Source organism: Callithrix jacchus, chromosome 11 (assembly GCF_049354715.1).
Source record: "Callithrix jacchus isolate 240 chromosome 11, calJac240_pri, whole genome shotgun sequence".
NCBI classification, from domain to species: Eukaryota; Metazoa; Chordata; class Mammalia; order Primates; family Cebidae; genus Callithrix; species Callithrix jacchus.
In genome coordinates, this window is record NC_133512.1 from 82,835,759 (window position 1) to 82,852,913 (window position 17,155).

General features: G+C 39.1%; 1 protein-coding gene across 12 annotated transcripts in view; it reads left to right on the top strand.

Moving 5' to 3' along the window:
• ZNF277 (zinc finger protein 277) overlaps positions 1-17,155 on the top strand; it is a 133,692-nt gene that overhangs the window by 90,619 nt on the left and 25,918 nt on the right. For all 12 annotated transcript variants that reach the window (XM_078343206.1, XM_054237448.2, XM_078343207.1 and 9 more), the window contains one exon: positions 13,194-13,285. In XM_078343206.1, coding sequence (XP_078199332.1) covers positions 13,194-13,285 — 92 coding nt within the window. The remainder of the gene's footprint in view (positions 1-13,193; positions 13,286-17,155) is intronic.

Genomic DNA, 17,155 nt, shown 5'->3' on the forward strand with positions numbered 1-17,155 from the left:
GAATAAAGGTGCTAGGGCATAGTGATAATGTGACTGTCTTCTACCTAGACTTCTTTTAACCACTTGAAGTTTTGAAGAAATAGAAGCCATGGGCAGCAACTCCATTCAAAAGTTATTGTATATTCTATCTATAATTCACTGTGGAGATTACAAAGATGAATAAAACAGTTCTGCCTTCAGTTAGCTTATTATCTGGTAGAATACGTTTTGAGTTGATTACATAAAAATAATAACATTAACAAGGTTTTCCTGTGAGTCATTCATACACTTTGGAAGACTATTAGTTTGGAAAAAAAAATTCTATGTATCAGAGCCTGAGTCCTAGGCAGATAAATTATTTTGGAGTTTAAGACATAGAGGTAGGGTACGTAACAACCAAATGAAATGTATAAACCTAAGGCGGTCTTGAGTAGAGGTTAGAAGGAATATTTTTTTTTTATTGCATTTTAGGTTTTGGGGTACATGTGCAGAACATGCAAGACAGTTGCATAGGTACACACATGGCAGTGTGTCTTGCTTCCATTCTCCCCTTCACCCACATTTGGCATTTCTCCCCAGGCTATCCCTCCCCAGCTCCCCACCCCCCACTGGCCCTCCCCTTTTCGCCCCAATAGACCCCAGTGTTTAGTACTCCCCTCCCTGTGTCCATGTGTTCTCATTTTTCATCACCCACCTATGAGTGAGAATATGTGGTGTTTCATTTTCTGTTTTTGTGTCAGTTTGCTGAGAATAACGTTCTCCAGATTCATCCATGTCCCTACAAACGACACGAACTCATCATTTCTGATTGCTGCATAATATTCCATGGTGTATATGTGCCACATTTTCCCAATCCAGTCTATCGTCAATGGGCATTTGGGTTGATTCCAGGTCTTTGCTATTGTAAACAGTGCTGCAATGAACATTCGTGTGCATGTGTCCTTATAGTAGAACGATTTATAGTCCTTTGGATATATACCCAGTAATGGGATTGCTGGGTCAAATGGAATTTCTATTTCTAAGGCCTTGAGGAATCGCCACACTGTCTTCCACAATGGTTGAACTAATTTACACTCCCACCAACAGTGTAAAAGTGTTCCTTTTTCTCCACATCCTCTCCAGCATCTGTTGTCTCCAGATTTTTTAATGATCGCCATTCTAACTGGCGTGAGATGGTATCTCAATGTGGTTTTGATTTGCATCTCTCTGATGACCAGTGATGATGAGCATTTTTTCATATGATCGTTGGCCTCATATATGTCTTCTTTCGTAAAGTGTCTGTTCATATCCTTTGCCCACTTTTGAATGGGCTTGTTTGTTTTTTTCCTGTAAATCTGTTTGAGTTCTTTGTAAATTCTGGATATCAGCCCTTTGTCAGATGGGTAAACTGCAAAACTTTTTTCCCATTCTGTTGGTTGCCGATTCACTCTTGTGACTGTTTCTTTTGCTCTGCAGAAGCTGTGGAGTTTGATTAGGTCCCATTTGTCTATTTTGGCTTTTGTTGCCAATGCTTTTGGTGTTTTGTTCATGAAGTCCTTGCCTACTCCTATGTCCTGGATGGATGGTTTTGCGTAGATTTCCTTGTAGGGTTTTTATGGTGCCAGGTCTTATGTTTAAGTCTTTAATCCATCTGGAGTTAATTTTAGTGTAAGGTGTCAGGAAGGGGTCCAGTTTCTGCTTTCTGCACATGGCTAGCCAGTTTTCCCAACACCATTTGTTAAACAGGGAATCCTTTCCCCCTTGCTTGTTTTTGTCAGGTTTATCAAAGATTGTATGGTTGTAGATATGCTGTGTTGCCTCCGATGCCTCTGTTTTGTTCCATTGGTCTATATCTCTGTTTTGGTACCAGTACCATGCTGTTTTGATTACTGTAGCCTTGTAGTATAGTTTGAAATCCGGTAGTGTGATGCCCCCCACTGTGTTCTTTTTGCTTAGAATTGACTTGGCTATGTGGGCTCTCTTTTGGTTCCATATGAAGTTCATGGTGGTTTTTTCCAGTTCTGTGAAGACAGTCAATGGTAGCTTGATAGGGATAGTGTTGATTCTGTAAATTACTTTGGGCAGTATAGCCATTTTCACGATATTAATTCTTCCTAACCATGAACATGGAATGTTTCTCCATCTGTTTGTGTCCTCTCTTATTTCGTTGAGCAGTGGTTTGCAGTTTTCCTTGAAGAGGTCCCTTAGGTTCCTTGTGGGTTGTATTCCTAGGTATTTTATTCTTTTTGTAGCAACTGTGAATGGCAGTTCATTCTTGATTTGGCTTTCTTTAAGTCTCTTATTGGTGTAGAGGAAGGCTTGTGATTTTTGCACATTGATTTTATATCCTGAGACTTTGCTGAAGTTGCTTATCAGTTTCAGGAGTTTTTGGGCTGAGGCGATGGGGTCTTCTAGGTATACTGTCACGTCGTCTGCAAATAGAGACAATTTGGCTTCCACCTTTCCTATTTGATGCCCTTTATTTCTTTTTCTTGCCTGATTGCTCTGGCTAGAACTTCCAGTACTATATTGAATAGGAGTGGTGAGAGAGGGCATCCTTGTCTAGTGCCAGATTACAAAGGGAATGCTTCCATTTTTTGCCCATTCAGTATGATATTGGCTGTTGGTTTGTCATAAATAGTTTTTATTACTTTGAGATACGTTCCATCGATACCGAGTTTGTTGAGGGTTTTTAGCATAAAGGGCTGTTGAATTTTGTCGAATGCCTTCTCTGTGTCAATTGAGATAATCATGTGCTTTTTGTTTTTGGTTCTGTTTATGTGGTGAATTACATTTATAGACTTGCGTATGTTGAACCAGCCTTGCATCCCTGGAATGAATCCTACTTGATCATGATGGATAAGTTTTTTGATTTGCTGTTGCAATCGGCTTGCCAATATTTTATTGAAGATTTTTGCATCTATGTTCATCATGGATATTGGCCTGAAGTTTTCTTTTCTCGTTGGGTCTCTGCCGGGTTTTGGTATCAGGATGATATTGGTCTCATAAAATGATTTGGGAAGGATTCCCTCTTTTTGGATTATTTGGAATAGTTTCAGAAGGAATGGTACCAGCTCCTCTTTGTGTGTCTGGTAGAATTCGGCTGTGAACCCATCTGGACCTGGGCTTTTTTTGTGTGGTAGGCTCTTAATTGCTGCCTCGACTTCTGACCTTGTTATTGGTCTTTTCATAGTTTCAGATTCCTCCTGGTTTAGGCTTGTGAAGACACAGGAGTCCAGGAATTTATCCATTTCTTCCAGGTTTACTAGTTTATGTGCATAGAGTTGTTTGTAATATTCTCTGATGATGGTTTGAATTTCTGTGGAATCTGTGGTGATTTCCCCTTTATCATTTTTTATTGCATCTATTTGGTTGTTCTCTCTTTTCTTTTTAATCAATCTGGCTAGTGGTCTGTCTATTTTGTTGATCTTTTCAAAAAACCAGCTCTTGGATTTATTGATTTTTTGAAGGGGTTTTCGTGTCTCTATCTCCTTCAGTTCAGCTCTGATCTTAGTTATTTCTTGTCTTCTGCTGGGTTTTGAGTTTTTTTGATCTTGCTCCTCTAGCTCTTTCAATTTTGACTATAGGGTGTCAATTTTGGATCTCTCCATTCTCCTCATATGGGCACTTATTGCTATATATTTTCCTCTAGAGACTGCTTTAAATGTGTCCCAGAGATTCTGGCATGTTGTGTCTTTGTTCTCATTGGTTTCGAAGAACTTCTTTATTTCTGCCTTCATTTCATTGTTTATCCAGTCAACATTCAGGAGCCAGTTGTTCATTTTCCACGAAGCTGTGCGGTTCTGGGTTGATTTCTGAATTCTGAGTTCTAACTTGATTGCACTATGGTCTGAGAGACTGTTTGTTATGATTTCAGTTGTTTTGCATTTGCTAAGGAGTGCTTTACTTCCAATTATGTGGTCGATTTTAGAGTAGGTGTGATGTGGTGCTGAGAAGAATGTATATTCTGTGGATTTGGGGTGGAGAGTTCTGTAAATGTCTATCAGGTTTGCTTGCTTCAGGTCTGAGTTCAAGCCCTGGATATCCTTGTTGATTTTCTCTCTGGTTGATCTGTCTACTATTGACAGTGGAGTGTTAAAGTCTCCCACTATTATTGTGTGGGAGTCTAAGTCTCTTTGTAAGTCGTTAAGAACTTGCATTATGTATCTGGGTGCTCCTGTATTGGGTCCATATATGTTTAGGATCATTAGCTCTTCTTGTTGTATTGATCCTTTGACCATTATGTAATGGCCTTCTTTGTCTCTTTTGATCTTTGTTGCTTTAAAGTCTATTTTATCAGAGATGAGAATTGCAACTCCTGCTTTCTTTTGGTCTCCATTTGCTTGTAAATCTTCCTCCATCCCTTTATTTTGAGCCTTTGTGTATCCTTGCATGTGAGATGGGTTTCCTGGATACAGCACACTGATGGGTTTTGGATTTTTATCCAGTTTGCCAGTCTGTGTCTTTTGATTGGTGCATTTAGTCCATTTACATTTAGGGTTAATATTGTTATGTGTGAATTTGATACTGCCATTTTGATGCTAGCTGGCTGTTTTGCCCGTTAGTTGTTGCAGATTCTTCATTATGTTGATGCTCTTTAGCATTTAGTGTGATTTTGGAATGGCTGGTACTGGTTGTTCCTTTCTATGTGTAGTGCCTCTTTCAGGAGCTCTTGTAAAGCAGGCCTGGTGGTGACAAAATCTCTGAGTACTTGCTTGTTTGCAAAGGATTTTATTTTTCCTTCATTTCTGAAGCTTAGTTTGGCTGGATATGAAATTCTGGGTTGAAAGTTCTTTTCTTTAAGGATGTGGAATATTGGCCCCCACTCTCTTCTGGCTTGTAGTGTTTTTGCCAAGAGATCTGCTATGAGTCTGACGGGCTTCCCTTTGTGGGTGACCCTACCTTTCTCTCTGGCTGCCCTTAGTATTTTCTCCTTTATTTCAACCTTGTTGAATCTGACGATTATGTGTGTTAGGGTTGCTCTTCTTGCGGAATATCTATGTGGTGTTCTGTGTATTTCCTGCATTTGAGTGTTGGCCTGTCTTGCTAGGTGGGGGAAATTTTCCTGGATAATATCCTGAAGAGTATTTTCCAGCTTGGATTCATTCTCTTTGTCACATCCTGGTACACCTATCAAACGTAGGTTAGGTCTCTTCACATAGTCCCACATTTCTTGGAGACTTTGTTCATTCCTTTTTGCACTTTTTTCTCTGATCTTGGTTTCTCGTTTTATTTCATTGAGTTGATCTTCGACTTCTTCTGCTTGGTCAATTCGGCTGTTGAAACTTGTGCATGCTTCGTGAAGTTCTCGTATTGTGTTTTTCAGCTCCTTCAATTCATTCATATTCCTAAGTTATCCATTCTTGTTATCATTTCCTCAAATCTTTTTTCAAGGTTCTTAGTTTCTTTGCATTGATTTAAAACATGTTCTTTTAGCTCACAAAAGTTTCTCATTATCCACCTTCTGAAGTCTAATTCCGTCATTTCGTCACAGTCATTCTCCGTCCAGCTTTGTTCCCTTGCTGGTGAGGAGTTTTGGTCCTTTCTAGGAGGTGAGATGTTCTGCTTTTGGGTGTTTTCCTCTTTTTTGCGCTTGTTTCTTCCCATCTTTATGGATTTATCCACCTGTCGTCTGTGTAGTTGCTGACTTTTCAGTTGGGTCTCTGAGTGGACGCCCAGATTGTTGATGATGAAGTATTTCTGTTACTTGGTTTTCCTTCTACCAGTCTAGCCCCTTTGCTGTACAACTGCTGAGGTCCACTCCAGGCCCTGCTTTTCTGGGGTGCACCTATAGCAGCTGCGGAACAGTGAGGAATACTACCAGTTTCTTTTTCTATTTTTGTCCCAGAATGATGCCTGCCAAATGTCAGTCTTTTGGATATAGAGGGGTCAGGGAGCTGCTTGAGGAGACAGTCTGTACTTTATAGGAGCTCAAGTGCTGAGCTGTGAGCTCTGTTGTTCATTCAGGGCTGTTAGGCTGCTACGTTTAATTCTGCTGCAGCTTAACTCATAAAAAAACCTTTTTTTTCTCAGATGCTCTGTCTCGGGGGGTGTTGGGGCTTTCTTTGTGAGTGTCCGTTGCGCTGTCCTGCCCAGGTAGGAGGAAGTCTAGTTACTATTTGCCTGCTGAGGCTCCGCCCTGCTGGTGTGAGGTTCGCCCTGTTGCTGCAGGCTCTGCCCTGCTGCTGCGGTCTCTGCCCTGCTGCCACGGGCTTCGCCCTGTGGCAGAGTCTCTCTGTTGTAGTGGGTTGCCTCAGCAACGGCAGGCTGCATCAGCAATGGGCGTGTACCTCAGTAGGGGCGTATTGCCTCAGTAATGGCGGACGCCCTCCCCCATGGAGCTGCACCTTCCTGGGTTCAGCTGTGCCCTCAGGGAACCTCTCCACCCGGAGCGTTTGGAATCGCCATTTTGTTTTCCCACTGCGCTACCCCAAACGCTGTTTCCCTGGAATTTCCTGGCCTGGCTCACTGTCCAAGTCCCGTTCAGTCTCAAATTCAGCCCTCTCAAGTCTCAGATTGCCAGTTCAACAGGGCACCCGGATCAGTGCACTTTGTGCAGAGCACCGGCCACCAACTGCACTGGCTGCCGGCTGCACCAGCCAAAACCTCTGCCTCGCGTCCCGCATCTCTTTTATACCTGGAAATTTCCCCATTCTGTGGGCAACAAAGATCCGTCTGGAAATGCGGCCCTGACTCACCCTCTCCGCGCATTCACCGAGAGCTTCAATCCTGGGTTGTTCTCACCATGCCATCTTGAGTCCCCCCAGGAGGAATATTTAAAAACATTCTTGGCTCAAGCCTGTAATCCCAGCACTTTGGGAGGCCACGGTGGGTGGATCACAAGGTCAAGAGATTGAGACCATCTTGGCCAACATGGTGAAACCCTGTCTCTACTAAAAATACAAAAATTAGCCAGGCATGGTGGCACACGCCTGTGGTCCCAGCTACTCGGGAGGCTGAGGCGGAAGAATTGCTTGAACCCAGGAGGCAGAGGTTGCAATGAGCCAAGATTGTGCCACTGCACTCCAGCCTGGTGACAGAGTAAGACTCCATCTCAAAAAAAAGAAAAAAAAAATTCTTGGAGTAATTGAAGACATCTAAGTATTATCTGGATATTACAAGCAATTTTGAAATTACTGTTGATTTTCTTACTTGAGAAGATAGTGGTTTTGTGATTATACATAGGGGAATATCCTTATTCTTAGGAGAGGCATGCTGAAGTTTTAGGAATGAAGTATCATTGTACCTGCAACTTATTTTCAAATAGTTCAGCCAAAATAAAGTATATAATATACCAATGTATGTGTGCATGTGAAGAGAGAGAAAGAAACAGGCAAAACATTCACAATTGCCCAATGTAAGTATTGAGTATAAGAATGTTAATTGTACTGTTCATTTAACTTTTCTGTGTTGGTGAAATTTTTCATAATATAAAAATTTTTTAAATGAAAGAGACAGTATCAAAGTTTAGGGAAAGCTACCTATCTTATTTAGTTCCTGGTTTACTAGTTCATTTAGAATGTCATGACACAGCTATGTCAGCAAAGCCAGTTTCAACAAATAAAGGAGAGCTTTCTTCTCCTTAATTTATTGAATTGATTACAGTAAAAAAATAAAAACTGTTACAGACATAATAGTTACAGATTTAAATTTTTTTATTTTCGTATTTTATGTATAAGTGAAAAATGGTCAGAAGTATATATGATATCTTTGGTGTTATTTTAAGAAATTTATAAGGCAAGAGCACTTCATAGACTAAACTTCATTAAAGTAGAAAGGAGGGAAACCTTGATATCATTATTTCAATTCTTAATATATTTTAAGAAATAAAACAAAAGTAGTTGTGTTCTATACCAGTGTACTTCATGTTCCTTAGCTGTTGGGCTTGATAATTATCACTCTAGTTCATTTCTTTATCATGACTCGCATCTTCTATTTTGCTCAAAAAGTCATCTTAGTAATAAACTGTATTTGTGCTCTTAAAACGTAGGTTTTTAATTTCTTTCTTCAGATAGGGTCTCACTGTCTTGCTCAGGCTGGAGTGCAGTGGTACAATCACAGCTCACTGCAGCTTCAAGCTTCTGAGCTCTAGTGATCATCCCACCTCAGGCTCCTGGATAGCCAGACTACAGGCATGTACCACCATGCCTGGCCAATTGTTTTACTTTTAGTAAAGATGGGGTCTTCCTGTGTTGCCCAGGCTATGTTTGTAGTATTAAAAGCAAAAATGAGTTTTTAAAAGTAAAAACCTATCCCCAAAGCTCTACTCATATACCAAGTAAAATTCTCTGTATATCTCTGTATATATTTTATAAAAATTATCCATTTTAAGTTTAGAAAAAAACTTTAGGATTTTAAAAAATCATCATAATAAATTTCTTAGAATAGCTTACTTATTCAGTAGACCATTCTCTTTATTTAAACAAATTATCAACTTACTGTTGCTGTGGGAAACTCATTTTACTTTATAAATGAAATATAAACTAAATAATAAGCACCACCTATATGTCAGTAAAGGATAATCAACTGTGTTATAAACCCCTTTTTTTTTTGCGAAAGCCATTTTGATTTTCAGTAGAGCACATAGATTTGTGTTTATGTTGTTGCACCTGGAGTATAAATTTAGTCATTATGTATTTAATGAGAATCTACTATAAGAAAGTGTGTGCATATGGCATATAGGAGCTCATTTTCTGTGAGTAGTGATGGTTGGGATGCAGTTTTCCTGAAGACCAAGCTTTGTAGATGCCAATTGAATGCTGTAAAACTGTGATTAAAAAAAGGAAGTATCACTTCTAATACAAAAGCAGTCTGGGAAAGTCACTTTAATGATTTGTAGAATGTTTCACAGGCAATTTAGAGATCACCAGAAACTGAGTTCTGGGAAGTGGCATACTAAGAAGTACTTCATCACAAAAACCAGACAGGAATACAGAACTCCTAAGTGTCAGGCCATTGTTCTTTCCACTCACCACAGAGATACAGCATTTGAACTGACCCTTGAATAGGCAAAGATGGGCGAAAGAGGGAACGATTACTCCAGGCCATTGAGTGGCATCAGAAATCACAGTAGGTAGTTGAGAGCTGCTATTGAGAAAAATAACACAGGTAAATTACAGCATGAGTTCTTGCTTTACCCTATAACATAGGGTTATATGGGGAAAGAATGTGAGAGAAGACTTAAAAACCTAGGTTAGAGGCCAGGCACAGAGGCTCACACCTAAAGCCCAACATTTTGGGAGGCTGAGGCAGGTGGATTGCTTGTGCCCAGGTGTTTGAGGCCAGCCTGTCCACTTGTGCCCAGGTGTTTGAATCCAGCCTGGACAGCATAGAGAAACCCACCCTGTCTCTACAAAACAAAATACAGAAAATTAACCAGGCATAGTGATGTGTGCCTGTAGTCTAGCTACTCAGGACACTGAGGTGGGAGGATCGCTTGAACCCAGGAAATTGAGAATGCAGTGAGCCATGGATCGTGCCACTGCACTCCAGCCTGGGTGACAGAATGAGACCCTGTCTGTAAAGAAAAAAACCAAAAAAACCTAGGTTGGAATCAGGTACAGAGCATTGTGAATGCCATGCTACATACTGTGGATTTTATTCAATAGAAAACAAGGAGCCATTAAGGTATTACTTGAGATTTTATTGATTACCAGTTTTTGTTTTATTTCCAGATAATGTCATTACATATTTGCAGTTTAATTTTTTACAGGTCCATTTATAGTCAGATTTTGTCTTCCATTCCTCTGAGAATGCATCAGATAAACATACTTTTAAAATATATGTACAGGGAAAGTCTTTCCTATAAATCCATCTATCTGGTATCTGGTAAGCTCAGTATATCCAAATTGTAGAGAACCCAGTAATAAGAGACAAACCTTACCAGATAAAAATAATTCCCCTGCAGCTCATCAAGGAAGATACTAGGAGCTACTTTTTCTTAGGTACCAAACATATATGAGTTAATTTTATTCTTAGAATTTGATGATCTAAGGCGGGGCGCGGTGGCTCAAGCCTGTAATCCCAGCACTTTGGGAGGCCAAGGCGGGTGGATCACGAGGTCAACAGATCGAGACCATCCTGGTCAACATGGTGAAACACCGTCTCTACTAAAAATACAAAAAATTAGCTGGTCATGGTGGCGCATGCCTGTAATCCCAGCTACTCAGGAGGCTGAGGCAGGAGAATTGCCTGAACCCAGGAGGCAGAGGTTGCGGTGAGCCAAGATAGCACCATCGCACTCCAGCCTGGGTAACAAGGGCGAAACTCCGTCTCAAAAAAAAAGAATTTGATGATCTGTTTCTCCTTAGCTGAGTTTTGGGAGTCCCTAACTGTCCCTATAATTTTGTTCTAGGTTAAAAGAAAGAACAGAAGATCTAAACAGAGGATAGCAAATGGAAAGGAGGTGTAGATGGGGAAACCAGTTGGTGGGTGTAGAAGTAGAACCACTAATAGGGATGAAAAGCTTCAGTGAATAAAGGGAGATAAACATAGATGGCCATAAAAGAGAGAATAAAATTAAACCAAAAGAGCACAACAGTTTGGAGTCATTTACAAAGTGATCCTTAAAGTAAAATACATTTGTATTACAATATAGTCTGGTAGTAATTGTTCACAGCAAAGACCCTGTATCATATAGAACAGGTTAAATTATGTCTTGAATTTGGAATGCAGAAAAACATAAGAATTGTCTTAGAAACCATCTTATACAAAACTTAACCCTTCAAATATCAAACTAAAATTTCTGTGATCTAGAAAATCTACTTATCTAGAATTCCTCTTTTTCCAATTAAGCTAAAAATGAGGAATAATCATATTTGCATATATTATGGTTCAATATAAATGAGCTGCTCCACATTCAGGGCTTAGGACACACTAAAATGGCTGTTATTTTAGTGTGTCTTAAGCCTCAAATGCTGAGCAGCTCATTTATATTTAACTCATCTCCATGAGACTTCTGTATGGGTATTTTGTAAGAAAGATTTCAACACTGCCCTACTCCAGGTCACTGTCCCCTGGATTCTGAAGTTGTTTGTTCACTAAATGGGAAGGTCATTGTTTTAAGCTCTATATCTGCATATGCTACAGTGGGTACCTTCTGAGAAAAAAGTAAATGTGGTATCATGAAAATAGCACCAAATTTCGTACCAAGTAGCTACGTAGCTTTAAACATACCCACTAACATCTCCTATAGGGAGTCAGTAGATAGTTTCATGAGATCTTCTTCAGCTGCATGTTGTAAAAAGCAGTTCTATACAATATTGGTCAGAAAGAAAATCTTACTAGAGATGTAGTTAGTAGAAATAGAATATATTAATAGGGAGACACTGGAAAAATCATCTTCTTTTGAGAAGTGTGTTAATTTCTTTCCCTCACTTTTTGATGGGGTTTTTTTTCTTATGTTTCTTGACTGTGCAGATGTCATCTTTTGAGAAGTTTCTGTTCATATCATTTGCCCACATTTTGATGGGGTTGTTTTTTTTCTTGTAAATTTAAGTTCCGTATAGATTCTGGATATAAGCCCTTTGTCAGATGGATACATTGCGAAAATATTCTCCCATTCTGTAGTTGCCTGTTCACTCTGATGATAGTTTCTTTTGCTATGCAGAAGCTCTTTAGTTTAATTAAATCCCTTTTGTCAATTTCGGCTTTTGTGAACATTGCTTTTGGTGTTTTAATCATGAAGTCTTTGACCATGCCTATGTCCTGAGTGGTATTGCCTAGGTTTTCTTCTAGGGTTTTTATGCTTTTACACTGTTAGTGGGAGTATGAATTAGTTCAACCATTGTGGAAAACAGTGTGGTGATTCCTCAAGGATCTAGAACCAGAAATACCATTTGACCCAGCAATCCCATTACTGGGTATATATCCAAAGGCTTATAAATAATTCTACTGTAAAGACACATTCACACAAATATTTATTGCGGCATTGTTCACAATAGCAGAGAATTGGAACCAACCCAAATGCCCATCAATGCTAGACTGGATAAAGAAAATGTGGCATATATACACCATGGAATATTCTGCAGCCATAAAAAAGATGAGTTTTTGTCCTTTGTAGGGACACAGATGAGGCTGGAAACCATCATTCTGAGCAAACTAACACAGGAACAGAAAACCAAGCACTGCATGTTCTCACTCATAAGTAGGAGTTGAACAATGAGAACAGATGGACACAGGGAGAGGAACATCACACACCAGGGCCTGTCGAGGGTGAGGGGCTAGGGGAGGGTGAGCATTAGGAGAAATACCTAATGTAGATGATGGGTTGATGGGTGCAGCAAACCACCATCTCACATGTATACCTGTGTAACAAACCTGCACGTTCTGCAAATGTATCTCAGAACTTAATGTATAATTTAAAAAAATGAAAAAACAGAGGATTAAAGACAATAAATATCAATTATATGTGAGAGCCATATTTCAAATCCAGATTTGCTCCATGTTTCAGAGGCTAAGCTGTTAACTGCTGTACTGTGGTCAGAAATGGTTGCATGGTAGAAGCAGGAATCAAGTAGAATCTTAATGAACAGATAAGATTTGTAAAAGTGAAAAAAAAAAGGAAATAAAATGACCTCAGGAAAAATAACCTATGGAACCACCTTGATTATAGCAGGATATTACCAGAGCATTTTTAAAATTTTGAGTTGAGGTGCAGCAAATTAATTATGCATGAAAGTATTAAGAAAAATTCTAGCAGCAAAAAGAGGATGAATATGATGGAAAAGTGATTGAAATCAGGGAGACCCCTTAGGAGACTTTATTTATAGTAACCCACAATGACTGAATACAAACCAAACTGGAGGGTGACCTTGGGAATGGTAGAGAACAGTTATATCGAAAAATCAAGTGAATCAAGTGAAAAATTGATCAGAATTTGATTACAAATTAAACTGAGAATTAGGGAGAGGAGCAAATCAAAGATCTAACCACAGTTTTGGTTTTGGAAGAGGGTAAGGATGGGAGAACACTGGAAAAGACAGGGTAGCAAAGGATGGTAAAACCTTGTTGACTTTATTTTCCACGTAGCTGTTCAAGTGGAATGTTCTGTAAGCATTGTGTGATACAGACTTAGAGTTTAATGCAAAAACAGGAATAGAGAAATTTGAAATGTTGACAACTTTTATATACTTCCTTTATGCTTCCAGCCTAGTTGCCCTCCATCCAGACTTAGACATTTTTTATTAGCCAACTGTGCATTAAGATAATACCATAAATCTGTTTCTACTTTCCAGAAAGAAATTCTGGAACAACAGCAGCAAGAACGAAATGATAACAATTTTCATGGCATTTGTATGTTTTGCAATGAAGAATTCCTTGGAAACAGGTTTGCCATTATGCATCTTTAAATGTTACTGTTTTTAATTTGAAAACTCATCAAAACATTCCTGTTGGTTATATAAATTAAGTTCTATGTGTTGGCTCAGGACTCTTTTATATATAAGCAGTACTTTTTTAAAATATGCCCAACATCAAAGATGGACTGTAGTTGCTCTAAGCAGTGGAGGGGAATAAATTCTTAAAATGACAGAAGCAGATTTATGTTTGATATTGTAGGGCTTTTGTGTAGGGCTTTTAATAGTATGCAATAAACTACTGCAAATTCACCTCTGTATACTAACTTGTTTCCTCTAAATCATTGCTAATTTTTCACTTTAGATTATTAAAAATAAAGACATAAAAAAGAAGTGGGGGCATTGGTTCTATCACCAACCCCAGCTGAAACTCTGACTGTAGTGGGTTGAGTAGCTAGTGCCACAGTCTGAGATGAACCCTGAATGATACAGCCCAGTGGAGGAAGGGCCCAACCCACCACTAGAGGGATGGGACTAGGCTACATATTTTAACAAAAATCACAGGAAGCCTACATAGCAAAGGGACAGTGTTCTTGACAACCCAGCAGCGCCTATAGGTCAGCAGAAGAGGCAAGCCTAATCTCCCAGGATAAACAAAAAAGACATAGGAAGCTTCCCTAGTAACCTGAAGAAGTCCCTAGAAACCCAGTAGTGCCCCCACAGCAGACAAGCGACCTCATCAAGCAGCTCTCTGACACCACAGCCAGGTAAATCCACAAAGATGGGAAAAAACCAGCACAAAAAAGGTGAAACTATCAAAGACCAGAATACCTCTTCTTCTTCAAGGGATCACACTCCTCAAAAACACAGGATTACAACTTGACCAAGAAGGAGTGCGAAGAATTGACGGAAACAGGATTCAGAAGGTGGATAATAACAAACTTTTCAGAGCTAAAGGAACACATTCTAACTCAATGCAAAGAAACCAAAAACCGTGAAAAAAGGTTAGACGAAATGATAACTGGAATAACCAGCTTAGAGAAGAACATAAACGACTTGATGGAGTTGAAAAACACAGCACGAGAACTACGTGAAGCAAACACAAGTTTTAATAGCCGAATCGATCGAGCAGGAGAAAGGATATCAGAGATTGAAGATCAACTTAATGAAATAAAAAGAGAAGGCAATACAAAACAAAAAAGAGTGAAAAGAAATGAAAAAAGCCTCTAAGAAAAATGAGATTATGTGAAAAAAACCTAATCTATGCTTCATCGGTATACCTGACTATGACACGGAGAATGAATCCAAGCTGGAAAACACACTCCAGGATATTATCCAGGAGAACTTCCCAAGCCTAGCAAGGCAGTTCAAATTTCAAATTCAAGAAATAGAGAGAAGTCCACAAATATATTCCTCAAGAAAAGCAGCCCCAAGGCACATAATCCTCAGATTCACCAGGGTCTAAATGAAGGGAAAAATGCTACGAGCAGCCAGAGAGAAAGGTCAGGTTACCCATAGAGGGAAGCTAGTCAGACTCAGCAGATTTCTCGGCAGAAACCGTACAAGCCAGAAGAGAATGGGGGCCAATATTTAACATCCTTAAAGAAAAGAACTTTAAACACAGAATCTCATCCAGCCGAAGTAAGCTTCGTAAGTGAAGGAGAAATAAAATGCTTTATGGACAAGGAATTATTGAGAGATTTTGTCACCACCAGACCTGCCCTACAAGAGCTCCTGAAAGAAACACTAAGTGTGGAAAGGAACAAGTACCAGTCACTGCAAAAGCAAACCAGTTGGCAAAGACCAAAAATGCAATTAAGAAAATGAGTCAACTAATGAGAAAGAAAACCAGCCAGTAACAAAATGGCAGGATCAAATTCACACATAACAGTGTTAACATTGAATGTAAATGGCCTAAATACCCCAATCAAAAGACACAGACTGGCAAACTATATAAAAAGTCAGAACCCATCGGTGTGCTGTATTCAAGAAACCCATCTCACATACAAAGACAAGCATAAACTCAAAATAAAGAGATGGAAGAAGGTTTACCAAGCAAATGGATAACAAATAAAGCAGGGGTTACAATCCTAGTCTCTGATAAAATGGACTTCAAACCAACAAAGATCAAAAGAGACAAAGAAGGACATTACATAATGGTAAAAGGATCAATCCAACAGGAAGAGCTAACTATCCTAAATATATATGCCCCCAACACAGGAGCACCCAGATACATGAAGCAAATTCTTAATGACCTAAAATGAGATTTAGACTCCCACACAATAATAATGGGAGACTTCAATACTCCACTGTCAATAATATTCAGATCAACAAGACAGAAAATGAACAAGGATATCCAAGACTTGAATGCAGAGCTGGACCAAGTGGATCTAATAAACATATACAGAACACTCCATCCCAAATCCACAGAATATACATTTTTCTCAGCACCACATTGCACTTACTCTAAAATTGACCACATCATTGGAAACAAATCACACCTCAGCAAATGCAAAAGAACATAAATCATAACAAACAGTCTATCAGACCATAGCACAATCAGACTAGAAGTCAGGATCAAGAAACACACTTAAACCCACACAGCCACTTAGAAACTGAACAACTTGCCTCTGAATGTTGACTAGATAAACGATGAAATGAAGCAGAAATAAAGATGTTCTTCAAAACCAACCAGAATGAAAGCACAACTTAGCAGAATCTCTGGGACACCTTTAAAGCAGTATTGAAAGGGAAATTTATAGCCATAATTGCCCACCAGAGAAGAGAGGAAAGGTCTAAAATCAACACCCTATCATCAAAATTGAAAGAAATAGAGGAGCAAGATCAAAAAACTCAAAAGCTAGCAGAAGACAAGAGATAACTAAGATCAGAGCAGAACTGAAGAAGATACACGAAAAACCCTTCAAAAAAATGAATAAATCCAGGAGCTGGTTTTTTTAAAAGATCAGCAAAATAGACCACTAGCCAGATTAAAAACAAAAAAAAAGGCGGGGAGAAGAATCAAATAGATGCAATAAAAAACGATAAAGGGGATATCACCAATGATCCCACAGAAATACAAACTACCATCAGAGATTACTACAAACAGCTCTACTCACATAAACCAGTAAACCAGTAAGAAATGGATAAATTCCTAGACACTTGTACTCTACCAAAACTAAACCAGGAGGAAGCTGAAAGCCTGAATAGACCAATAACAAGGGCTGAAGTAGAAGCAGCAATCAATAGCCTACCAACCAAAAAAAGTCCAGGTCCAGATGGCTTCACAGTCGAATTCTACCAGATGTACAAAGAGGAGCTGGTTCCATTCCTTCTGAAACTGTATCAAACAATACAAAAGGAAAGAATCCTTCTTAACTTATTTTATGAGACCAACACCATCCTGATACCAAAACCTGGCAGAGACCCAACTAAAAAAGAATACTTCAGGCCAATATCTATGATAAACATCAACGCAAAAATCTTCAATAAACTATTGGCAAACAGATTGCAACAGCACATTAAGAAGCTTATTCATCACAATCAAGTAGGCTTCCTCCTGGGGATGCACGACTGGATCAACATACGCAAATCCATAAATGTAATCCATCACATAAATGGAACCAAAGACAAAAACCATACGATTATCTCAATAGATGCAGAGAAGGCCTTCGATAAAATTCAACAGTCCTTCATGCTAAAAACTCTCAATAAACTAGGTTTTGATGGAATGTATCATAAAATGATAAAAGCTATATATGACAAACTTACAGCCAATATCATACTGAACGGGCAGAAGCTGGAAGAATTCCCTTTGAAATCAGGCACTAGACAAGGATGCCCTCTCTCACCACTCCTATTCAACATAGTATTGGAAGTTCTAGCGAGAGAAATTAGGCAAG